This window comes from Saccostrea cucullata, unplaced genomic scaffold (assembly GCF_032062105.1).
Source record: "Saccostrea cucullata isolate Sc308-1 unplaced genomic scaffold, CSIRO_AGI_Scuc_v1 ctg14614, whole genome shotgun sequence".
Lineage (NCBI taxonomy): Eukaryota > Metazoa > Mollusca > Bivalvia > Ostreida > Ostreidae > Saccostrea > Saccostrea cuccullata.
The window spans coordinates 1-27,526 of NW_026928738.1; the positions used below are offsets into that span (position 1 = coordinate 1).

General features: G+C 33.0%; 2 protein-coding genes and 1 long non-coding RNA gene across 5 annotated transcripts; 2 read left to right on the forward strand and 1 right to left on the reverse strand.

Moving 5' to 3' along the window:
• The first annotated feature begins 1,636 nt into the window (after positions 1 to 1,636).
• On the forward strand, positions 1,637 to 8,284 carry LOC134278607 (uncharacterized). Of its 2 annotated transcripts, none has more exons than XM_062760907.1 (8): positions 1,637 to 1,978; positions 3,078 to 3,146; positions 3,207 to 3,348; positions 3,734 to 4,010; positions 5,938 to 6,202; positions 7,125 to 7,264; positions 7,543 to 7,740; positions 7,936 to 8,284. In XM_062760907.1, the coding sequence occupies exons 5-8, from the start codon at positions 6,042 to 6,044 to the stop codon at positions 8,049 to 8,051; spliced, it is 615 nt and encodes a 204-aa protein (XP_062616891.1). In that variant the 5' UTR covers positions 1,637 to 1,978; positions 3,078 to 3,146; positions 3,207 to 3,348; positions 3,734 to 4,010; positions 5,938 to 6,041; the 3' UTR covers positions 8,052 to 8,284. The 2 variants fall into 2 exon arrangements, with proteins under 2 accessions (XP_062616891.1, XP_062616892.1); XM_062760908.1 differs by having other exon boundaries at positions 3,734 to 3,850.
• Positions 8,285 to 8,403: 119 nt separating this feature from the next.
• Positions 8,404 to 13,041, reverse strand: LOC134278608 (uncharacterized). 2 transcript variants are annotated; one of them, XR_009994480.1, is made up of 6 exons: positions 12,863 to 13,041; positions 12,210 to 12,353; positions 11,948 to 12,041; positions 10,493 to 10,660; positions 9,212 to 9,506; positions 8,404 to 9,071 (listed from the first exon to the last, which is right to left on the reverse strand). It is a non-coding gene; the product is annotated as an uncharacterized LOC134278608 (long non-coding RNA). The 2 variants fall into 2 exon arrangements; XR_009994479.1 differs by having other exon boundaries at positions 12,727 to 13,041.
• An 8,226-nt stretch (positions 13,042 to 21,267) lies between these two features.
• Positions 21,268 to 26,137, forward strand: LOC134278605 (monocarboxylate transporter 13-like). Its single transcript, XM_062760905.1, has 4 exons — positions 21,268 to 21,445; positions 21,975 to 22,118; positions 24,165 to 25,076; positions 25,965 to 26,137. The coding sequence occupies exons 1-4, from the start codon at positions 21,268 to 21,270 to the stop codon at positions 26,120 to 26,122; spliced, it is 1,392 nt and encodes a 463-aa protein (XP_062616889.1). The 3' UTR covers positions 26,123 to 26,137.
• The last annotated feature ends 1,389 nt before the right edge of the window (positions 26,138 to 27,526 follow it).

Consider the following 27,526-nt stretch of genomic DNA (forward strand, 5'->3'; position numbering starts at 1 on the left):
CAATGTGTTTATTTTTCTCTGTTTTTATGTCCCCGTAATCGAAGATTCGTTGGTATATAATGTTTATCCTTTCCGTCAAACCGTCTGTTTGTCCACAAAAAAAATTTTTTGATTGCTTGGAGCTATGGTTAGTGTAGCTAAGTGTAGTCCATTTGACGACTTTCCTTTTTGGTAACAACACATTTGACCTTTAAACCGATACGTTTGATGACATTTTGCAAAAACTTTCTATAGTTTAAAAGTGATCATAGTTTTATCGTTTGACTTTGACTTTTGAAATCGACTTATAAACTTTGACCTTTGCCATAAACTGCAATACATTGGCATCAGTGTTTTATAAACACATCTTGTTTTTCCCGTGCTTTAGTTTTCAATTTTATTTGTTTTTCTTTTTTATTTTTTTGTCACCTTCTTGATTATATTTCACTTTTCACAAATAGTACCAGACGCTGAAATAAGACAGTAATGCCAACACAGACTCTTAAAGTACTTTCCTTCTGGGTATTACGAAGAAGAAGCCAAAATGGGTATTCTTTAACTTACATAAATATTCCATAAGACCGTCTTTTATCGGACCCAGTCTTGTTCCCAGGATGAAAATTAAAATTTTACACCACCGAGGTCTAACCATACAACTACAACAGTTAATCAAAGATTTACTTTTTAAAATATATTAACACACCCTTCTTTTGATCAATATCCATTTCCACATCTTGTGTCTTATCTTAACTCTGAAACTTTATTCCACTCCTAAAAGACACCAACATGTTATCATATTTCTTAAAATATAAAATAGCTACAGCTCAATCTGAAAATATTTTTATAGAAAAAAAATGGCTCACTGGCGTCCAGGGTGGAAAAAAAGTATACAGGTTACGTTGTCACATACATGTATATACTCGTCTATTTCTCATTAGTGGAAATGAATCCATTGTCAAAACTGACAGTATCAAATACAGCATTAGCCAAGATAAGATACAACAGATCAGATCCACAACAATTACCGACATTTCCTTATAATTAACAATTTGGTGGAGTCCAATTTTGCTGCATTAATCAAATATTTCCGGTAATTGACAATAGATAACTCCTATTCGTTTCAAATTTCTGAATTATATATGCAAAAAGTTTTAGGAAAACTAAAGCAATCTACTTGTGTTGAGTTTGTTATTTTTGTTTTATGCATGCCTATGGCATGTCAAACGTTGCTATATTCGATAATCTTGTGATGTATATTCAAAATCTTGTGATGTATATTCAAAATCTTGTGATGTATGTTCAATATCTTGTGATGTATATTCAAAATCTTGTGATGTATGTTCAATATCTTGTGATGTATATTCAAAATCTTGTGATGTATATTCAAAATCTTGTGATGTATGTTCAATATCTTGTGAGGTATATTCAAAAACTTGTGATGTATATTTTATAAACTTGTGATGTATGTTCAAAATCTTGTGATGTATATTCAATAATCTTGTGATGCATGTTCGAAATCTTGTGATGTATATTCGAAATCTTGTGATGTATATTCTATAATCTTGTTATGTATGTTCGAAATCTTGTGATGTATATTCGAAATCTTGTGATGTATATTCTATAATCTTGTGATGTATGTTCGAAATCTTGTGATGTATATTCGAAATCTTGTGATGTATGTTCGAAATCTTGTGATGTATATTCGAAATCTTGTGATGTATATTCTATAATCTTGTGATGTATGTTCGAAATCTTGTGATGTATATTCGAAATCTTGTGATGTATGTTCGATAATCTTGTGATGTATATTCGAAATCTTGTGATGTGTGTTCTACAATTCAGTGATGCGTGCAATATGACGCAACAGTACTTCAGAAAAGTAAGGACAATTTTCATTGGTTAGAAATAACGAAAGTAGCCGGAGCGACGATCGACATCCTGATGAACACAACTTTGCAAGTGTGAAATTGGCGAATTCAACCTAAAGTCAAAATTATAGGTAATACTATATTTTGAAAATGTATTGTTTTGGTATCACGAAGCACTAATTAAGTCAGTCATAACGTGAAAAGTGGGAATCAAGAACATTAATTTGACACACGACATCAACATGATCAAAAACAATTTAATGGCTAACTGCTGGAGAATGTTTTATCCTATTTTTAGGTCCTCATATTGTAGTGATGTTGATTAATCGGTATGATTTTATATAGGTGCTAGTTAGAATAATCTAACTGTGTCTCGGGACAAACTCTCACCACGCAGGGTTCGAAATTGGCCCATTGACCGTAGCACTAGTCCAGGGACGACTTTTCAATAAACAGCTGATAAATAAATAAATAACACGACAAATTTTTAGGAGAAGGTGACTGTCAGGAAAAGATTAATTGTCATGCATGATTGATTACTGTCATTCACAAATTTGTCCGGTTATTTTTATAGTAAATGTTTTAAAAATTTCTTAATATTTGAAAGATGTTTTTACAGCCTGAAAAATCGTAATATATGTAATGATATATAATATTCTTGACAAGCAATAAACAATGATAAAAATTATTGTCGCATATCTGCGGTGATTTTCTTTGATCTTTCTGTGGTGATATTATCCCATATCACATGTGCGATAATACTTTCCAAACATGTTTCAAAGTTTTTACACTCTGTATCATACAAATTTAAAGAACAGTTTTATGAGCTCATAAGTACATTAAATGGTTAATTTATCAAAACCTGCCACTAAAAATTCAAAAGTCTTAAGTTAAACCAAATTGTCCTGGGTATTCTTAGTAAAGTATGTCAAAGGTCAAGGTCAAGTGAATTGTAAGGCTGGTATTTTTCCTTATGTTTTATGGCAATCAGTGGCTGTGCACATGGTAAATAGATAAAATTATCCCTTAAAGGTCTTATGCAAGGAGATAGCCAATCAAAATGAACTCAGTCTAATGTAGTTCTATGTATATAGAGACAATAATGTTTCTTTTCTTTTTCATTTTCAGCAACTTTATGTAGGTCTACAGTTTTAATTTTGAACTCATGCACTAGGAATATCATATCAGCAGAATTGTGCCACTGAATCAAAGGGAATTTTTTTTTTTTAGGTATGCATGATCGATGTAACTTCCTCGATGGTGTGTTGGCTGTTTGCCCATGTGTATTTCGGGGTATAGGTATGTTTACTCTCGGAAAAATCAGGTTACTCATTTTTACGACAATTTCTTTGATTTCAGGAGTAGCCTCCCCTTTTAAAGATCCAAAATGGTGATTTTACAGTGCAGCATGCAGTGTGGTCAACAACGGAGAGTTTTGACAACCGTAATACCCATATTTCTACCATTCACCTCTGTAACATTTGTTGAGTTCATCAGACAGGTAAGAAAAACAATATTATTAATTGAAATAATTTTATCAAGATAAATAAAATAATTAATGAAAAAAAAATTACATGAACAGACTCCCTCATATAAGAAAATGTCACATTTTACACATTGCAATTATACATCATTTACATATCCACATTTTCCCCATTTACACATGCAGTTGAATAGATTTAGTGCTTAATAATACATAGCAACAATTATTACATGTAAGACAATTCACAAAAATACATGAATGCATTAATTAAACTGTGAAATACAGATTTTGTACATTTAATTAAAATGCACAGCATCAATCCCCCCCCCTCACAATCTTGCAACTTTCTTTTTAATTCAAAGTCACTAGGCAACACTAAAGATTTTCACTTATTGCTTTTCAGTCCAAGACAGGAAGTTGAGGAATAAAGTTGACAGGACATCCTGAACTGTCCTTGGTACCAGCTCATGAGGGAACCAGCCGCAGAGTGGAAAAAGCACGTTACATCATAGGATAATAGGTAAGTCTCCGGAGTAGTGTTTGTAGCAATTCTCGTACTTGGTCCTGCATCGAAGCTTCAGGACTATTGATATTTATCTCTGCATGGATTCTCTTATGGCTTTGGTTCTTCCCAGAAACATGTTACTGGTGGTGGTCCCTATATTCTTCTGGCTTTTTTGGTGAGGAATGTTTCATTTTTAGCTCTTTTCTGATCACATTTTGTCCGGTGTCCGTCTATCTAGCTGTCTGTCCGTCTGTCTGTCCATTTGTCTGTCTGTAAACTTTTCATATTTTCAACTTCTTCTCAAGAACCCCATGACCAATTTCAACCAAACTTGCCACAAAGCATCCTTGGGTGAAGGGGATTCAAGTTTATTCAAATGAAGGGTCATGCCCTTATTCAAGGGGAGAAAATTCAGAAATAATGAAAATTTGATGGTATGTTTTAAAAATCTTGTTCTCAAGAACCACTGTGCCAGGAAAGATGAAACTTATGGGGAAACATCCTCAGGTAGTGTAGAATCAAGTTTGTTCAAATCATGACCCCCAGGGGTAGGGTGGGGCCACAATGGCCTTCCAAAGTTTAACATAGAATATATAGGAAAATTCTTTAAAAATCTTCTTCTCAAGAATGACAAAGCCATAATTGATCCTATTTATATGAAAGCATCCTCAGGTAGTGTAGATTCAAGTTTGTTCAAATCATGACCCTCGGGGGTAGGAAGGGGGCACAAGGGATGATCAAATTTTTAAATAGAAATATATAGGAAAATTCTTTAAAAATGACCTTCTGAAGAAAAGTAAATCCATGATTGATCATGGGACTACTTTTGGATTTAAACTTTTCAATAATAAACCAATTTTTACTTTTTCCTAGCCACAGTGCTCAAGTGAGCGATGTGGCCCATGGGCCTCTTGTTTTTTAAAAAAAATTATCAATCATTAAAAATAAATAAATCGGTCGTAAAAAAAATTTGCTTCATATTTGAAGTGCTTTAAACTGACCCTTTGATGAAAGTGACCGGAGTTTTTTGCACCAAGAGTTAGCAAAGCTTGGAAGGTTTATTGGTATTTAATTAAGAAGGAAGTTATGATTTTGGTGTTACTATTGTTGTTATTTAAGTTTGATTTGATTTTTACATTAAGAGTATTATGAAACTGTTATTTTGTTACTGACCGATGGTTAATTTTCATTGTGAACAAATGTACAAAGATGAGGAGCGTAATATACAGTGTAGTTGGCTATGTATATTGCCCAATTTTTGAACATACTATGTAATAAATATTAATATTATACTTTCATGTAAATTACTTGAATCTGATTCGTCGAGAAACATTTGATAAAAAACTATACTACCCGCTGAATAGCGTAGCAACAGTCAACATTGCTTGATGACGGGTGGTATTCCAAAAAATAGCGACTGCGCGGAATTTATGCGCGCACGGTTCACTGTAATATGTATTTATATAAAACATTCAGTATAATCTAATAAATATAGCATGTAGTTGAGTGTAACATTGAAAATTTTCACCCCTCGAAAACCATTGTCAACCTCGGCTGCGCCTCGGTTGACAATGGTTTTCTTGGGGTGAAAATTTTCAATGTTACACTCAACTACATGCAATATTTATATAATAATAATCTTTGAATAATTGGAAAGACAATATTATAAATATGATAGCATATTTGTACATGAGCATACATTTTTGAAAGGAAAAAAAAATCATTCAATTATATTGCATTTTAAAAAAAATATTTTGTTTCATATTCTTGCGAATTATCAGATCATTCTTCTATTATTCTAATACTCTGTCATTATGAAACCTTGTTAATAATTTAGTAAATATTAATTGTACATTTGCACCAGTTTTTCCATGGCACTTTCACACTAAGAATGCCACGTGCAAAATTATATACAGGAACAATTCTGAACAAATATATGCAAGTGAGTTGTAAATTTGATATGTAATGCATATATTACAAAAACCCATTACAGTGTTCACTAAAATGAAATGTATGGACTCTTATATTAATTACTTGGTATATATGATATGGATATTATGGGTATTATTTTTGAGAATGACACAAGTAATGAAATTTTTCAGCATTGAAATGGATTCTTGAACCAGAGCCATGTGAACCTGGTCCACCTGTAACTCTCATTGAAGACCTGTTAACATCACCAGAGTATGTTCATTCTGATACCCCTATGGTATGGTTACAACGTGCATTATCCCTGTCAGATGAAGCCATTAAAAGAGCTGCATTGGAAACAACTGGGCAACGAGACAACCCAATGTGGTCGATTGTAAGGAAATACAGAATAACAGCTTCCAACTTTGGTGCAGTTCTCAGTTCTAAGCAATGGCGGTGATTAAATTTTTGCGAAATAGACTTTTTTAATTACAGTCAAACTTTGTTATCTCAAACCCATTATCTCAAATTCCATAGATATGTCAAAGTAATTTTGAAGTCCAAACCATTTATAAAAGACTGGGACATTTTATTCTCGATAACTCTTTATGTATTATTCTTGAATCCACGGATATTTCCAACGTTTTTCTTGGTCTCATTGAGTTTGAGATAATGAGGTTTGACTGTAATGACTAGATATTTATACCCCCGCTTTGAAGGAGAGGGGGGTATACTGTTTTACCCTTGTGTGTCTGTCCGTGTTTCTGTGTTTCTGTCCGAAACAAATTTTCGTCACAGTTTTCTCAGCGACTACTCATCATAGATGCTTGAAATTTTAACACAATTTCTCTGAGGCATGCCATATGGTGGGATACATTTTCGCTCAAATCCGATGTCAACTTCCTGTTTGTCTGTGCGTCTGTCCGTTTCATACATAACAAGTTTTCTCTGCAACTACTCATTGTAGATGCTTGAAATTTTAACAAAATCTTCTCTGAGGTATGCCATATCTTGGGATACATTTATTTTTCAAATCGGATATCAACTTCCTGTTTGTCTGTGCATTTGTCTGTTTCACACATAACAAATTTTCGTCGCAGTTTTCTCTTTAGCTATTCATAGCGGATGCTTGAAATTTTATTACACCTTTTGTTGAGGCATGCCATATGGTGGGATTAATTTTGATATGAATCTGATGTCAACTTCATATTTTTCTGCGCATCTGCATGTAATTGAACTTGGGTATATATATTAACATGATAGTGCTTATTTACATCAGAGCGGGGGTATTACTAGTGAGCATTGGCTCACAGATTTATGTACATATAGATGCGGGAAATATAAGATCAATAACCAAAAATCATATTTTCTTCTTCAGATTGACATTGTCACTGAAAATACGGCTTATGTCAGCTTACAATCTGGAGCCCATCAAGGCTGTTGCATGGGGTATCACTCATGAGGATGATGCTTTGAGAAAGTATGAAAAGGACTTTGATGCAGCTATAGAGCAGTCAGGTATACAGCGCAAAATAATATTCCTTCAACCTCTGACATGTTAACATTCATTGTGTCAAAACAAATAACAGGACTTATCCTGGTGACAAACAGAAATTAATTACTGAAGTCTAATTGTAAAAAAAAATATTCAATTACCAAAATATTCCAAAAAATTTGCTGGAAATCTATTTGAAGTGGAAGGATTATAAAAGCTCTACTTAGACTTTGTTTGCATTACAAAATCAATTGTATTATGGTTTGTTTGCATTCAGTAGTATAATAATTTTTTCTGAAAGGGATATGGTTGCATGAATCTGGAGCGTTGGGAGCTTCACCTGATGGCTTAGTTGTTCGACCACCAACATGCAGTGTATTTTATCAAACTCCAGAAGCCAAAGACGCCATTCCTGATATTGTAGAGGTGAAGTGTCCATATACAGCATCATCTTCAACAGTAGCAGATGGGGCACAAAATTTGAAGGATTTTTTCATAGGTAAATAACAATTTATAAGTTCGATTAAAAATCTGTATTGTCCAGTACTTTGAAATTATAAATCTTGGTGAGTAAATGATTTCAATACATGTATTAATTAACAAGTGCAACTGTTCAATATGGTACGAAGATGTGGGAAAAGGAGGGGATATGAATTGGTATAACACAACTTAAGTGTTTTTTTGATTTTTTTAGATCTTAAACAAGATACCCTGTTCCTGAAAACCAGTCACCCATACTATCATCAAATTCAAGGCCAGCTACACATATTAACAAAACATGCTGCGACTGAATTGTGTGGACAAGAGTAGACTGCATTGTGATTAGAATAATAAAAGACATTGAATGGACAGCAAATGTTTCAAAGCTGATAGATTTCTACTTTAATATTTTATGTATGATATGATATGTCACAATCCATCATAAAACTTCTGGCTTTTAAGACTATTTTAAATAGCAATGATGATTAATAAAATCTATGTACTACATAAAAAAGAATATCAAAATTTAGAATCATTTTATTAATGAATTGAAGATGTTATTCTCAAAGTGAAAATGTAACATTTTTGTCTTCGTTAATAAATAAATTGTTGAAAACATGAATTTGTTGAGTTGTGCTTTAAAGGTAAATATACTTGAAACTAGAGATTTAAAATTATATTAAGTAAACCCTCTTCCAAATTATATTGTCAAATGAAGAATGGAATTGCCAAACATTCTTGTAATAAAAACATACTGTCACACACCAATGCAAATTTATAATAAGTACATTTATCTTTAAGTAATTTCTTTCAAAAGTGGAGCTTGCAAGTTTACAAGACAAGAACAGAGTTGAAATATTTTTGTTGAGATTGGTCTGTAAGTAGATGGGATGTGACGGAGAATCTCGTAATTCTTTATCCTCTCGTTGGCTCTTTCCACATGAATACGTGCTTTAGCAATCTTGTAACACAGTGCTGCTTCTTGTTTGGTAAACTGGCCTCGTGTCGATAAAAAAGCTGGTATATTAAAGCAGACACCCTGGGGCAACTGGTCATGAATAATGAAACCTTTGTCCGCCAAAATAGGGTCTCCAGCTTTGAACTTTTGTAAAACTTGGCTGTGACGTACAATAGCTACATCAGAAGTAGAACCTGGGTACAGCATGGAGCAAAATGTAAGTGCACCGTTTGGAGCCATGCAAGTCACTGCTTTAACAGTATGGCGACTTTTGTACATACTGCAGGCCATGGCCTGATTGTCCATATGTGTTGGGATGTCCTGGGTTGTTTCAGTTGCATCCATGGATGCTCTAGCAGAGGAAAAATCCTCAAAAGATTTTGGCAGAGACCCTGAAAAAAAGTTGGAAAAAAATTAATTTGATTATTTGAAATTGTGTAAAAAAGATTGTGTTACAGTAAACTTTCAAGAATACAATAAATTTAACTGCATAAAATTTTTGCAAGTCATTATGATAAATTTTAAAACAAACCTTTGCATTTAAGCTGACTTGGAAAACATTCATTGACTACGCCATCAGACAGCATCTTGTGTAGTGCATGAACAAGGGTATGAAAGATGTTCGAAATTGTTGGTCGACTGACACAGAATCAATGAGCCAAGTTGGTGTCCCGTAGATTGAGTTTTAACTTCATTAGTACAATGAGCAGTTGGTCCTCTGTTTTCATTGAAGGAGTCCAGCCATTTAATAATCGAGTTCAAATCGTTGTAACAATCTGACTTAAGATTTCGAATATGTCATACTGTAGGGATGTATACAAAAGCATCTGAAAATAAATTTGTTTTAATGCTGATTAAAATATTTCCAAAAACTGAGAAGATTGTAAATAAATTAGTTTCAAGTAATAACAATATTAGTCACAGTCAGGTTTGCTACTTTCCATATTATGCATTTATTTAAAAACTGTTGAAATGAGACATTTAGTGTTCTGATAATTGTTGTCATAGAGTAAAACATGGTTTATACAGAGAAGGTTTTACAATGAAGCGCATTGAAGTGGTAAAATTCTCCGTTTGGATGAAAAGTTCTGAGTCATGTTTTGAAGGTCAATTATAACATAATGACACGCCCATATTTTTAGAAACGAGAAAGTAATATTCGTCGTAGTTTTAGGACATCCCATTCTTCGCGACAAGCATCATGAGTTACACTGAAATGGAGCTTTAAAAAAATAGAAGAGGGAGTTAGAGACTCCCCGCTTCTGTTAAACACAAATTGCAACGAATATGTACATATTTTTTAACTTATCATGTCTATTGAAGTTACCACAACACATGTTTCGGTCGAACACGTGTTTACTCAGTGTTTATTTAGATCCTCAATTTGATTGGCTAATATATTTATGGAAAACCTGTTCTACAGGTATTTGAAGAAACAACTTGACCGTTTTATCAATTTCTAAAGAAATGGGCGTGTCAAAAGATGACTATAAACACTCTAAATATAGCTCAAAACGTTCCATTCGAACGGAAAATTTTACCACTTCAATGCGCTTCATTGTAGACATTATTCACCCAAAGAGCAAATTAAATGATTTTTTTTTCTCTGTTATTTTAAATTGCATATTATGAACCCAACGATAATAACAAAATATGTTAACATAACAGTCAAATTGCATATTATGAACTCAACGATAATAACAAAATATGTTAACATAACAGTCAATCTAAGATGTTCATCCCTCAACGGCAACAAGTTTTACTGAAATTGTTAGGAAATAGGAAATCACAATTGGAATTCCTTTAAATGTACCTTCTCTTCGTTGTCTTTAATATCGTGAATTGACATTGGCTTCCTTTTACTAGACTCTATTTTTAGGGCAAGCAATTCCTTTTCCAGTTGTATTTCTGTTGAGAGGCACTGCATTTCTTGAGTACAGTTAAATGTGCAGGATGCTGAGTAGTTGTGCTCTGATATCAACTGAAAATATATTGTAAATCATGAGTAATTCGACGTACAGTTAAAAGAACTGTTATATTATTGTCCCCCGCTTTCGCGAAAGCGAGGGGACATTAAATCTCATTCGTCTGTCCGTCACAAAAACTTTAACCTTTCCCATAACTTTTGATTTAGTAGAGCTATGACTTTCATATTTCACATGTGTATTCCTTGTGACAAGACCTTTCTTTGGGTACCACCAAATTTGACCTTTTGACCTTGACCTTGGAGTTTGACCCACCTTTACACAAAAATTCCACACTTTTACTTTGGCCATAACTTTTGAATAGGAGGTACTAGGACTTTCATATTTCACATATGTATTGTTTGTGGCAAGACCTTTCATTGGATAACAACAACCTTGACCTTTTGACCTTGACCTTGGAGATTTACGTACTTATAAAAAAAACTTTAACCTTGACCATAACTTTTGAATGGTGAGGACTAAGACTTTCGTACTTCACATATGTAATCCTTGAGAGAAGACCTTTCATTGGATACCAAAAACTTTTACCCTTTGACCTTGACCCTGGAGTTTTAACTACTTTTAAAAAACTTTGACCTTGGTCACAACTTTTTAACAGTAGATACTAGGAATTTTATATTTCACATATGTATCCCTTGTGGCAAGACATTTCATTGGATACCAACAACCTTGACCTTTTGACCTTGACCCTGGAGATTTACGTACTTATGAAAAAACTTTAACCTTGACCATAACTTTTAAAAGGTGAGGGCAAGGGCGTTCGTACTTCACATATGTAATCCTTGTGAGAAGACCTTTCATTGGATACCAACAACTTTTACCCTTTGACCTTGACATTGGAGTTTTATTAGAATAACTACTTTTTAAAAAAAAACTTTAACTTTTGAACGGTAGACACTAGGACTTTTATGTTTCACATAGGTATTCTTTGTGGCAAGTCCTTTCATTGGATATCAACAACTTTGACCTTTTGACCTTGAACTAATTAAAGATTTACGTACTTTAAAAAAAAATTTAACCTTGACTATAACTTTTGAACAGTAAGGGCTAGGGCTTTCATACTTCACATATGTAATCCTTGTGAGAAAACCTTTCATTGAAAATCAACAACTTTGACCCTTTGATCTTGACCTTGGAGTTGACCGACTTTTAAAATACTGTTTACTTTGGACACCGAAAGCGGGGGACCACAATTCTTTGAATTTGCTTGTTAAATTTAAAAATTATTAAAAATGTTTCAGTGTTGGTCATTTGTCATCAATGGTGTTTTAAATGAGCTTTACTTTTTCTTGATCTTGACATTTTGGTGCTTGTGGAATCTGCAACTGGTCCATCTGTGAAGATGACAGGGACTCCTCACTTTTGAGTTTTTTCCTCCTTTGTAAAATAATTAAACTTGAATTATTTTTTTATTCAGTTGTAAGCTAGCTACTCTGTTTATACATGTACCCTTTTAAAGATTTTTAGTAAAATATTCTCAATTAAACTTCACCCACCCACCATCAAAAAACAAGATGTCGGTCATATTTTGAAAAATAATTTCACCTTTTTGTACATTCAGGATCAGAGAAATCCATGGCCTTTCCTTCATTCCATGCAAAATATGCAGGGTCCCCCTCCTTCTTACCATCCTTAAAGTGGCAGGAGCAGATGCTATCATTCTGATCTCCTGGTTGGCGATCAGCTTGTCTAAAAATATATTATACAAAGACTGAGTGAAAGAGAATTAAAAAGCAAAACATGTTCATTTGGCATGTTATTATCAAATCATAGCCTAAATGACTTATTTTTTCATTATTTTATTAAATGTTACGTTTACTTGCAAGTACAAGATAACCATGTGCATAACATTAACAAACGGTAGCAGTACTTGGTAGTAATAATACGAAATAAAATGTAATAAAAGCAGCTGTTAAACAAAAATTAACCTTGTTACAAATTGCACAGTTTTTGTAGTATATACTCTTCATTATTCTTCTGCTATATTGATTAATTACGACGAGATTTAACTGTATAAATATATGACAATGCAGCATCGTGACATATCGTTACAAGTACCTACAAATTTCGTCAACATTTCTACGTTTACCGAGTTTTTTTCCTAGCAGACCGAAATATCTCCATCATGTCACCAGGGTCAACACTCGTGCATCTCGTAATTAGTGCTGTAATAAACAAACTGACTGTGTTTTTCTCACCTGCATAGTTTTCCCCACAACAATCGCTCCAGCTACTTTCGTTATTTCTATAAACCAATGAAAATTGTCCTTACTTTCTTATAAAACTGTTGCGTCATATTGCACGCATCACTGAATTGTAGAACACACATCACAAGATTTCGAATATACATCACAAGATTATCGAACAAACATCACAAGATTATTGAACATACATCACAAGATATTTAATATAAATCACAAGATTTTGAACATATATCACAAGATTATAGAATACACATCACAAGATTTCGAATGTACATCACAAGATATTGAATATACATCACAAGATTTTAGAATATACATCACAAGATTTCGAATATACATCACAAGATATTGAACATACATCACAAGATTTTGAATATACATCACAAGATTTCGAATATACATCACAAGATATTGAATATAAATCACAAGATTTTGAACATATATCACAAGATTATAGAATATACATCACAAGATTTCGAATATACATCACAAGATATTGAATATACATCACAAGATTTTAGAATATACATCACAAGATTTCGAATATACATCACAAGATATTGAACATACATCACAAGATTTTGGATATACATCACAAGATTTTGAATATACATCACAAGATTTTGAATATACATCACAAGATTTCGAACATACATCACAAGATTTTGAATATACATCACAAGATTTCGAACATACATCACAAGATTTTGAATATACATCACAAGATTATCGAATATAGCAACGTTTGACATGCCATACGCGTGACAGTTGCACATAATAAAACACATGCTAAAAATGGAAAAATCGGTAACAAACAAGCTACTTACCCGTAATAACAACTTTATTAGCAGTGAATCATAAAAATTCCTTAAACGTTTACAATCGATATGCGGATCTTTTGGGGGGATTGCTAAGAATATATTTTTTCAGGTTTGTATTAACACATTTACTTGTACAAAAAAATGATTGTATAATGCTATGGGATGCGGAGAGGAGGGGGGGGGGGTCATCCAGGATTTTGATTTAATTAACCTGGGACGTGGCTCCCTTATTAAACGTCATTTTTTTATATTATCGATTTTTCAAGATAAGAATCGTTTTTGTTTGCTGAGTGAACAGTGGATGGAAAGATCCGTATTTCAAAACATGATCATATGACAAGCTACACTAATTTAACAAAAATCGCGAAGCTGTAAATCTTAATTCAAGCACAATCTACTCTGTGTGTGAATGCAAGAATACTTTGCCTTGTTATTTGTACGTATATTATGGAATATGGTTATTAAAAAAAAATAACAGCCACTGGTAAAATTAATTTTCAAAAAACAAGATCTAAATTATCGAAAATAATTGAACTATTATTATTTCCGTAACTGAAAGGTTATGAATTATTGGAAATGACGATTCTATTCAAAGCCATCAGAGCATAAAAGGGCAAATGGAAATACGACTTTAAAAAATATATCTATTGTCAAAAACCTTTATAAATAGGATTTAGAGGTGCTTCTTCGGATCATTTTAATAAATCATCGTGGATTTTAAGCTGGATTGACAAAATTATGCAATAATAGGTAAGTGTTACATTGAATTACATATATCATTGAAAGGTGATATATTTTATGTGTTTTATTTTACTATTGAAAGCTTATTTAAGACTGTGTATATTAGCATAAAATTATTATGTGTTTACTTTAAACCTCAGTCAAAATTCCGTATAATTTCTTGGTCCAGCGATGGGAGAGTTAAAGTGCGGTCACACGATGCGATTTTTCATCCGATTTTCATTCGATGTGCTCAGGTTAGTCGGATGGAGTCGATTGGTAAGGTGGTCACACGATCCGATTTTACATTTAATTTTCCATCCGATTTTGACAAGAGAGATGCAGGTGCTTGTTTTTCATTTATCTAATTGAACATTACGTCATTCTAATTATGACGTTTGAAGCTGACGTAATTTTCGCACAGTCAATGAAAAAAGATGACGGCAAGAAAAAAGAAAACAATACTTATGTGCATTGTTGCTGCTTTGGCAGTGAAAAGGAGTTTTAAAAAAGAAAGATCATGGACTAGGCTATGACTAACCAGGAGGAATGAACTGGGTATGAGAAAAAATATATTGAATACTCTAGCAATTTTTCGTATAATTTGATAGTTACATTATTTTCGCTTGAATAAGGGAAGTCAAAACTGAGATATATTTTCTTTCAATTCAAGAAGATGATCTGATTTGACAAATTGATAATTTTCTAAACAAAATTGAAATTGAAACTCAGCACACAATTAAGTGTAGTCTACAGGCGCGTAGCCAGGCGTAAACGTCCACATCATTTTTTAAGAGAGAGAGAGAGAGAGAGAGACGATATTTCCAATGTTTTCCTACGTGCGCTAGCTAAAGCTAGAGCATAAATCATATATCATTTAGCAAGAAATAGAAAATGTCTTTAAATTAAGAATAACGATAAAAATATACAAAATGACAACATAATCAGTTTTACGCCCCTGTGCACTTGTCTAAATATATATACTAGATCCTAGTAAAGATCAGTATTTGAAAATGATCTGTGGACATAACCTATAAGAGTTGGGTCCTGGTCCTTTTTGAGAAATAAATTTCGGAATTTTTTTTTTAAGTTTGTATCAAAGCTATTACATACATGTATCTTAATAGCGGGGTTTTATATTATATCACATGAAATTATCCTCCATAAACAAGAACAAGACGGAAATTTTACAGTATGTGTAAATGTGTATCTGCATGAATTGATCTCATAATTCTGATTTCATATGCAAAAAAATGTTTCAAGTACCACAAATAGACTGTAAGCATATATATCGATATAGCCTATATACTTCTTTTTGGAATATGGCAGAATTTGCTTAGGGAAATATATGTCGGTTGAAAACAGCCAATCCTTCAAAAATTTTCTAAAGGTTGACAAGAGACAGTTTTTTCTATCTATTGGAGCTCACAAAAAACGATATTTCAAAAACAGAAAACCCTAGGAGTTCAACCATTTCCGCAGAGGAGAGACTAGCTGTCACCCTAAGATATTTGGCTACAGGTAGGAACTCCTTTTATTAAGTAGAGTATAAATGTACATGTATACTACATGCAGATACGAGGAAAATGTAAAATAAAATTCCAATTTAAAATTTTTGACCTATATATATTCCCATTTCCTCACACAGGGGAGAGTTTCAGAAGTTTGGGTTACTCATTCCGAATAGCTCATAACACCCTAAGCAGTATTATTCCAGATGTTTGTACCGCCCTGTTCAATGCCCTTAAATATGTGCATCTCAAGGTAAACATAGACATGCTGATTATTCAATAAACCTTTGAAAATAAAAAAAATTGTGGAAAAGTATACACTGTTTCAAGTTAAATATGCTAATTACTGATCATGGGTACCATCTTCTGAGGCCGAGTGGGAGAATATTGCTAGGGAGTTTATGGAAAGATGGAATTTCCCAAGCTTTGGATGGAAAATACGTTGTCCTTCAGGCTCCATTCAAAAGTGGCTCATTTTACTTTAATTACAAAAATACACATAGTGTTGTTTTAATGGCTTTGGTTAATGCCAACTATAAATTCATATACGTAGATGTTGGCAGCAATGGGAGGGTGAGTGACGGTGGAATATTTAGGGATTGTACCCTGCGCAGTGCCATGGAAGACAATTCTTTAAACATGCCGGGCCCAAGACCTCTTCCTTGGAGAGAGAGGGACGTCCCTTATGTTATTGTTGGGGATGAGGCATTTCCACTTAAAGAGTACCTACTGAAGCCATGCCCTCAATGATCAGGTCTTGATGATAAGCAGAGAGCATTTAATTATAGGTTGTCAAGAGCCCGCAGAATCGTAGAAAATGCGTTTGGGATTTTGAGCAATAGGTTTAGAGTACTGAGATCCCCAATTCTGCTTTCGCCAGAAAAAGTGGAAAGTTTGGTGCTGTGCTGCTGCGCCCTTCATAATTTTTTGCGGCCCGATTTTCAAGTAGCAGGCACAGAGTGTGAGACGCCCCGGGAGATTGGCACAGGAATGGTCAGTTTGTCTAGTCAAGGATACCCCAGCAGTCAGAATGCCCGAGACATCCGTGATGAATTCAAGGAGTATTTCTGCACTAATGGACAAGTACCGTGGCAAACAGCTACTTAAGTACGTCTATTACAGTATGTTCCTGTAAAACATTCTATAAAGTTATTAATAAGTAAAAGAACAACGAAATATATACACCAGTAATTCTATACAAACACTTTACTGTTTTTAGAAGTGATAATGCTACATCAAAACATGCAGATATAATAAAAACAAATTTCCTTTTTAAAAATTTATCGGGATTAATGTTTGCAATCGTCATAAAAGTTTATCGTTAGTTCGTTACAGCCCCTGAGAAAAATCAAAGGTTTGTAAAGTGTCTAATTCCGTCTTCGGATGTTGTGGTTTGATTGTTATTAAATTGATAATTTTGAGGCATGTATTGCTGTTGATTTTGCTGCAATAAATAAACCTGCGTTTCGCATATCAAATTTTGAATTTTGTTTTTTATAACACATTTTTGGATAGTATTTGGCATGGACATTAGGGATCGGCCAACGTATTTACCGAAAATTTCATCATCAGATTCTTGATCTTCGTCAGGCTGATTCAAGCAGTCTATGGCTTTCTGGGGTAAAAGATCCGACTGACTCTTCTTACAAATGTCCTTTTTTTCTTCAGAGGTGTAGAATTATTTTCTGATGCTGTAACTTCCAGAAAGCTGTCATCTTGATCCATATCAGTTGAAGGCTTGAAAATGAATTATGATTTTTATGTCAAATTAATTGATATAAATTATGACATATCAAAAGCAATTAAGCAACAAATATAAATGTTCAACAGATCTCATGCATTAGCTAAATAATATATAGAAAAAATAAATGTACATTCCTACAAAAAACGACCAAATCTTAAAATTAAAAAAAACAACAACAGATAATCAATTTACATGTATCTAATTATAAGAATACCCTAAAAATGTTTTTCCTTCAGCCAAATTGATTTCTTTTGACATTTGTTAAGGACATACGCAACGTACATGCTACGAACATGTACACAACCTCTCGATGTACCTTCCCTACTGATAATTTCAAAGATAATCTCAATTTAGTATTATATATGTAGTACCATAAGATGTTTTCACACAGGAAGTCAGCATACATTACCAATGGTCTTAACCAGATATAAAATGATGAAATTCCTTTAAATTTTTTATCTATTTCAAAAGAAAAAGTTAACATAAATGTAGATTTAGCTCGTATTGGCCATAAATTGTACTTGAAGAAGGTGTATAGTATTGCCAGGAATCAAAAAATCGTAAAAATATTTGAATTTCTTTATAATTTGAACGTTTATATTATACAGGGAATAAAAATAATAATGTTCAAAATCCTGCGTATGTCCATAATATGTCTTCGCAAGATATCCTTGTTTTCCATTCTTTTGAGGGACATTCTATAACTCCCCTGACTATGTACATGTACCAACATTGACCAAAGATTAAACTGAAGTTTCTATTGCACGTGAGACAGGATGTGTGGACAATAAAAAGCAGTCTCAAATGTAACATGATAATTTTGTTTTGCTCTCAGGATATTTTTCTTTTAAAAAAAATCTGTTTTTGAAGTATTTTATTTAGAAATAAATCTTATTGTTACTGCTTTTCTTCACAAAGTTTTTTAAGATAATGAGTTGAAATAAACATTACATAGAGGAAATGCTAATTATATGTTTATCCTAGAAACATGTTTTTTTTATTTCAAAAACAGAAAATATTTTCTTAATTTGTAAAAAATATTTTTAAGGGGAGGGGGATGAAAAGAAAGATTTCATTATTTAAAGATACAAAAATTATTAATTTTCTTTAAATACACATCTATATCACCTGTTTGTTAAGGTAATTCTTGATGGTTAAAAGCTTTTCAAATTAACAGTTCTGTAATTTGAAATCAATCATGTGTTTTGTAATGTTATTCTTTTCTTTCAGCTATCTTGCTCTTACCAGTGTCTGGTTTTTAGCTCACCTGAGTCGATGGCTCAAGTGAGCTTTTTTGATCAAAATTTGTCCGTTGTCTGTCGTGGTTGTCGTAAAGTTTTCACATTTTCATCTTCTTTCAAGAACCACTGGACCAATTTCAACCAAACTTGCTACAAAGTACCCTTGGGTAAAGGGAATTCAAGTTTATTCAAATGAAGGGCCACGCCTTCTTCCAAGGGGAGGTAGTTATGAATTAGTGAAAAATTAATGGCATTTTTTGAAAATCTCTTCTCAAGACCCACTGGGCCAGGAAAGATATAACTCATGTGGAATCATCCTCAGGTAGTGTAATTTAAGTTTATTCAAATCATGACCCCCGGGGCAATGGATGGGCAACAATGGCCGATCAAAGTTTAATACATGTATAAGAATATATAGGAAAAATCTTTGAAACTCTTCTTCTCAAGATCCATAGGGACAGGAAAGATAAATCTCATGTTGAGTAATCCTCAGGTAGTGCACATTCAAGTTTGTTTATCTCATGACCTCCGGTGGTAGGGTGGGGCCACAATGGCCGATCAATGTTTTATAAAGGAATATACAGGAAAAATCTTTAAAAATTTTCTTCTCAAGAACCATTGGAACAGGAAAAATGAAACTCGTGTTGATTCATCCTCAGATAGTGTACATTCAAGTTTGCTCAAATCATGGCCTTTGGGGGTAGGATGGGGTCATAATAGCCAATCAAAATTTTACAAAGGAATATATACTTAGGAAAAATCTTCTTCTCAAGAACCATAGGGACAGGAAAGATGAAACTCATGCTGAATCATCCTCAGATAGTGTACATTCAAATTTGTTCAAATCATGACCCCTTGGGCAAGGTTGAGGCCACAGTGACCCATCAATGTTTTACATAAGTATACTTCGGAGAAATCTTTGAAAATTTTCTTCTCAAGAACCATTGGGATAGGAAAGATGAAACTCATGTTGAATCATCCTCGGATAGTGTACATTCAAGTTTGTTCAAATAATGGCCCTCAGGGGTAGGGTGGGGCCATAATGGGAAATCCAACTTTTACATCAAAATATATTTTTAAAAAATCTTTTTCTAAAGAATTGCAGAGTCATGATTAATGACATTTATATGGAAGCATCCTCTGGTAGAGTAGAATTAAATTTGTTCAAATCATAACCTCCAAGGGTAGGGAAGGGTTTCAATGGTGGATCAAAGCATTACATACAAACAAAATGTTTTTGAAAATATGTAAAGATCTTTTTCTTCAGAACTTTCTCAAGAAGGTATATGCAGAATTGATATGGAGGCATTCTCAAGTAGTATCTGAATTCAACCCACCCACCCCCCAACCCACCTCCTCAGAAAACTTTTCAATTCTGATCTGATTTGTGCTTTTCTCCTAACCAATGTACTCAGGTGAGCGATGTGGCCCCTGGGCCTCTTGGTTTTTTTGTTTTGTTTTTTACTTTATTATAATTTATTCATCGCTTTTTTTCTTCATATTGCTCTTTGTTTTGTTTTTTTCATTCATATCGTTGTTTTCTTTATTATTTAATTTTTTTAAAAAAATTTAATTCGATTGTTTTTTGTTGTTTTTTTTTGGAGGGGAGGGATTTTTTTTTTGGTATATATGATAAAGTATTTGTGTATTAGTATTCTTTATCGGAGATAGATGACGAAATTCTTTGACATTTTCTCATAAGTTAAAACCATAACAGGTTATATAATTTTAAGTATATGCAGAATCACGAGCAAATATTGAAATTTACATTCTAGGGGCGTTTTAGGATGCCCGTAGAAAGGTCCATCAATGATGTAATTTCCACTGGAAACTTGTATTTTATCACTTTTGTCGAGATCCTGAAATTTAGGACACCAAGGACACTTTAAAAAATACTTTTGATCAAAAACAATCATATGATAAATCACTCTAGTTTTTGGTCGTGATTGAGACTCTAAATTCATTTTATCTAAGTTTTAGATACAGGTTGAAGACATGGAGAACCCATGGAGGATAGTTATAGCCGTCGCAGCGTTTCTCATTCAATTCATTACGTTCGGAATCTGTCTTTCTTTTGGTATCTACGTTATAGAACTACAAAATGAGTTTGATTCGAGCTTATCAATCATTTCTTCTGTCGGTTCAATACATCTTGGATTTCAGTTGGGCTCAGGTCTGTATAAGTTTAATAATATGTAAATTTTAAAAACAAGTTTTTGTTCATATTATCAGGCAATATGGGACACTGAGAATATCTTTGGGAGACTTTTTTGGTCAAGCATTTGATTTACCACTTCAGCTTCTGATAAAGTTTGAGACTCTTAATTCATTATTTCTCAGATTAACGTACATAAACCGAGTGATGGAGAATTCATGGGGGATAGTGATTGCCGTTGCAGCGTTTCTCATTCAGTTCATTACGTTCGGAATCTGTCTTTCTTTTGGTATCTACGTTATAGAACTACAAAATGAGTTTGATTCGGGCTTATCAATCATTTCTTCTGTCGGTTCAATACATATTGGATTTCAGTTGGGCTTAGGTCTGTATATATTTTGGAAAATGTAAATTGACCACATCATATTCTGTATTTGTGTTATTTTTATTATATCACACTGCGCACTACTGTAAATCACTTTTTGTTCGCGAGAATTTTATTTTAGTGTATAATTGTAGGATTGTTTGAGACCTTGTGCTCTCAAAAATTTAATTCTCGCGTATAATAGTAGGTTATTTAGTGCAATAACCAGAATTCCTGAAAATTTAATAAGGATCCAAATCTTATAGGTCGGATGTTGTAACTTTAGAAAAATTACAATATTTCAAAGCAAAAAAAAGTTTTTCACTTTCAATTTATGAGAAAATTGTAATAAAATGCAACTTTTTATCTTTTCGTGCAATCTTTGACTGTATTAATTATAAATAATTTTGTTTACCGTTAATTTTGTTTACCGTTACGGTACATGTACATACTATTAACATAAGTTTGTATTCCTCAATTAACTGTTAATTGTATGCATGTTTTGTATTACATGTACTTACTTATAAATAAAAATACTACTTACTTTAAGGTCCGCTTGCCAGTTTCCTAATGCGGAAGATGTCCTACAGAAAAGTTTGTTTACTAGGCGCCATTATGAGCAGTGTTGGTCTCTCTGTTTTACCGTTTACTCCAAATATTCCATACCTGATCTCTTTCTTTGGAGTTATAACTGGTAGGTTTTAATATTTTTTTTTTGTTCATGTCCATCATATATTAAATCATTATTTATTGTTATTAGATGTTGCTATACAACAACTGATTCAAAATGAAATACGCCATTTTTGTAGTTAAATGCATCGTGCATCAATTGATACAAATGTCCAATTAATAGTTTTATCAACAAAGAAAGCAGAAAGAAGATAAAAATAAGCAGTATAGTCATATGAAAGAATAGGAAATCAGTTTACACAATTATATGATTTACAAGCTAATTCAGAGAATTTGTGTCCCCCGCTAAGGGAAAAAGTAAACCATACGCAGTTCGGGGGAGGTGGAGGGTCGAGTCGGATCAACCTGACTGAATTATTACGCCATTATTGTAGAATTATTAAATGTATATACATGTATACTGAAGCAAATAAAATATGCCAATATGGATATGAGGATTTGATTGCTTATTCTTTATTATGTGTGTAGAAGATTCTTTTTATATGGAATATTTATCACTCTGTTGATAATTTTATGAGTTTGTGCAAGCCAGACCTCATAATTTTTTTCATTTCGCATGCTGAATACTATCATTTAGTAAAAAAAGGTATTTTGAAAAAAAACGTATCGCCCAAGAAACGAACCCGGCACCTCTCACATGTGAAGCGAGAGACATACCACGAGACCACGGAACTGTTTGAAACGAGGGAAAATTTTAAGCTAAAAATGTAGTCACATACATTTAATATAATTATATTCATGTTAGATATTGTCAAAATTTTACACAATGCATGAGTCTAATTTAACCTTTATTAAACTGTTCTAATAGATGTAATAAGAACGCAAAGTCTGGACCTGTTTTATACGTAATAACTATCCTCGTGCCCCTGTGCTAAAAATAGCAACATGTAATAAATGAATACTAATAAAGCAAACGGGGCGGGACACTTTGAGAGGGGTGAAAGAGGTTTTAGGGAGTTTTGGTGTAAAATTACTCTGCAAAAGCTCAAAATCCTCTTGAAATATCGCCCGGAAAGGATAGTGTTATACACAGTCAGAATATATAAATTTACGACCTTGAACTTTGACCTCAAAATCAATAGGGGTCTTCCTTAGGCCACAGAGAGTTGTTATGTAAAATTTCATTCAAAAGTTCAAAGGGTTTTTGAGATATCGCGCGGAAACGAAAGTGTTATAACAGACAGAATTTGCAAATTTATTACCTTGACCTTTAACCTTTTGACCCCAAAATCAATAGGGCTCTTCTTTAGTTTATAGGGAGTTGCTATGCCAAATTTCAATACGAAAGCTCAAAGGGTTCCCGAGATATCGTGTGGAAACGAAAGCGTTACAGACTGACAGAATGACGGACAGACGGACGGACAGACAAACCTAGATTAATATCCCCCACTTTTCAAGCGGGGGACAATAAATTATAATAACACCTGGGAAGGTGGTGATAAACAATTTTTAATGCCTTTTAAAAATTGCTGTCGAAATAATGCCGACTATGGTCATTCTACACGCAACTACTTTTTTTTTTACTCCACAAAAATTATTTTTACTTCAGTCAAAATAAAACACAAGCCTCTGCTACTCATAATGAAATATTTTTACTTAAGTAAAAGTATTACTTTAATGCAAAAACATTTAATTCCTCAATGGGGTTAAATATTTTGTAACCATCTAACTCACAATTAAGGACAGGTGATACAAACAAATTTTGGTAAAAAAAAATGAAAATAACAACTTAATTAAGTCATGTTTTAATGAGTAAAATAAATAAGTTTAACAGCGTAGTTTTTTAATTTTTATTCAAATTCTCACAAAAATGGTATTTGAAGAGAAAAATATTTGTATAGATTAAAAAGGATGGTTTCCGAGAGGTGGAATTTTGAACATCATAGGTTAACAATTTCTTTATAGTCTAGAAATTTATTTTTACATCATTTTCAATGAAATAAGACCAGAAAATATATACCAATCCAGGCATCCATTCTTTGTTTGTATCATCTGTTATTGGTGGTTTTCTTTTTGCTTTTTTTTTTAATTGTATATTTTATTATTTTAGGCATTGGTTACTGTTTACTCTACCTTCCTTCTCACACTATGTCTGGTCTCTGGTTTGAGAAAAATAGAGGGCTGGCTACAGGAATCGTCACTTCCGGTTCCTCGCTTGGTGGCGTAGTGTTTCCACACCTGATTGAATTTCTGATTGAGATGTTCGGATGGAGAGGTTCGTTTTATATTCTCGCAGCCGTAAATTTACAAACAGTACTCCTCGCTGGTCTAATGAGGGAATCTCCGATTCAACGATCATGGAAAAAATTAAGAACGAAGAATATTGACAATATCAATGATCTCACTGATAGCACAAAGACAATTTATACAATTGCAGAAATAGATAGAGAAATAAATAATCAAATTGGGGCATTTAACCACAATTCTTCAGGCATAGATGTTTCTAAGAAAATTACCAAACAACGAAAGAAACCACCAGTGGAAAAATCAAGAGTGATGAAACTAATGACCAACTTGCCATATGTTCTTTACACGATAAATAACCTTTTGTGGAATTTTGGTTTTTCTGTTTATTTACTTCTTGGACCAGACTATTTTACAAAAGTTGGTCTTAATGTAACCCAAGCAGCATCACTTCTATCCATCTTGCAAGGCATAACGACCATAGGTTGTGTAATCGGTGGAATTCTGGGAAATCTTCGGAGTATTAACAGATGCCTTTTGTTCATTGTTACAAATTTTGTGTCGGGCTTTTGCCTCCTCGCTTTTACAGTACCACTTTTTCACACAATGGAAGCATTCGCCTTTATCAATTCTTTGTTCGGGCTGAGTTTTGGGATATCCCTCGGATTGTTGGTAATCCTTGTGTCTGATTTTGTTGGGAGTGAGCTGATCGGAGAAGGCATGGGATATCTGACTCTAACCAGTGGAGTGGGGAATTTTATTGGACCACCTTTAGGAGGTACGTTGTACTTCGTGTCTTCTCTATGAATAATTCAGCGAGTTTAGTTTTCTGATCTAGCATGAGACATGATGGTCAGTCGTAATCTAAGGAAGCACATGCAAGTTAGATCTGCAAATAATCTCCCTGATGGAGAAAATAATCTTTGCTCCCACGGTATTTTTGAAGATTCTGAAAGCACTAGTATGATTGCAATAAATACTAAGTTGAATTCAAATCGATGTACATACGCATTTCATTTTCATATATGCTGCTTTAGATAAATAAAAAACAGAAGAAAAACAGAAAAATCTCAATTTAATTTACCTTTTTTTAAAATTCTATTTCATATCATGAAAAAAAAAATTCTAGATTTAGATAAATTTTCATTTATGATGTTACATCGAGTAATATAAGTACATGTATATTACATATAGCTCACATAAAATGTTCAAACTTGATTACAATCCACAAATTCTATTATTCTGAAATAATACAAATTCACTGTTTTTTTTTGCAATGGCTTCAAAGAAACATGGAAATAATCATTACAGCAACAAACTAAAAGCTTTGAGATTTATTACGTAAATGAAAATAGAATATATATGGCTTGCGATTCTGGAGAAAAGAACTACACCCTATATCATAAACCATTAATAATAGTTTGGCATTTGACATAGAACTAGTTTATACATGCAGTTAACAGGCACTTGTTTCGGTAATAAAACTTTTAACCTAAAGTGTAATAATATAACTATTGGTTAAAAAATTATAACCGAAACAAATGCCTGTGATGTAGTTTAATGGTCTTTTTACATTAAGTACCCCCATGACTACTGTTTGAAAAACAAGCATGATTTTAAGCTATGACAAAGATAAACAACTAATTCATGATTCTGGTTATTTAAGGTTACCTGGTACAGACAACAGGTTCCTACAACATGGCGTTTTACCTGGCAGGGGCGGCTACTCTGCTTAGCGGACTCGTCTTGATGGTTGTTCCAATGAGTGACTGTTTCCGGCGGTCCAAGACATATGTCATAACAATAAACGAGAAAGGGAAATAAAATACAAATACATTCTCTAACTATTTTTTTGAAAGGTTTTGTGGGCTGCATCAGTGTCTTTTCTTGTGTTTCTTCTTATCAGAAATCTATTTGCGGTTTACAAAGCGTTTACTGTCCCGACCAAGGTTGTAAAGTATAACCTGGGTACAATAAGGTTTCGAATTTATTCTTGAAATAATAATTTATAGGCGTAAACTGACCATTTTATTAAATTGTGAACCTATTCCAGTAAAGTTTTTTTTTCACAGGACAGGGGCGGGGGAGGGGTTAGAAATAGAAAAAGAAAAGAACTGTAAACTAAATATTAAATCTTTTATTTCTTATATCACGAAATATTTAGAAGATAAAAAGTTTCATTGATGAGAGAGGGATCAATGAGTTTAGTGCAGAATCCGCGTGACAGCTGCACATAATAAAACACAGGCTAAAAATGGAAAGATCGGTAACAAACAAGCTACTTACACGTAATAACAACTTTATTAGCTGTGAATCAAAAAAATTCCTTAATCGTTTACAACCGGTATGCGGATCTTTTGGGATTTTTTGCCAAGAATTTTTATTCAGGTTTGTTTTTACACATTTACTTGTATTTACTTAAATGTATAAGGCTAGGGGATGAGGAGGTGGAAAGAAAAGGCTCATCCATTGGATTTTGATTTAATTTACTTGGGACATGGTTCCCTAATTAAACGGGGTTTTTTTTATATTATCGATATTTCAAGATAAGAATCGTTTTTGTTTGCAGAGTAAACAGTGGATGGAAAGACATGATTGTATGACAAGCAACACTTTTTTTTTTTAAATCGCGATGTTGTAAATCTTACATCAAGCACAATTAATCTACTCTGTGTGTGAATGCAAGAATATTTCGCCTTGGTATTTGTATGTATACTATGGAATATGGTTATAAAAAAAATAACAGCCACTGCATGGTAAAATTAATTTTCAAAAAACAAGATCTAAATTTATCGAAAATAGTTGAACTTATTATTTCCGTAACTGAAAGGTTATGGATTATTGGAAATGACGATTCTATTCAAAGCAATCAGAGCATAAAAGGGCAAATAAAATTATGACTTTAAAAAATATATCTATTGTCAAAAACCTTTATAAATAGGATTTGGAGGTGCTTCTTCGGATCATTTTAAGGAATCATCATGGATTTTCAGCTGGGTTGACAAAATTATGCAATTATAGGTAAGTCTTACATTGAATTACATATATGATATCATATAAGTCTTACATTATTTATATCATTGAAAGGTGATACATTTCATGTGTTTTAGTCTAATTTTGAAAGTTTATTTAGGACTGTGCATAGTGACATAAAATTATTACGTGTTAACTTTAAACCTCAATCGAATATTCCGTATAATTTCTCGGTCCAGCGAGGAGAGAGTTAAA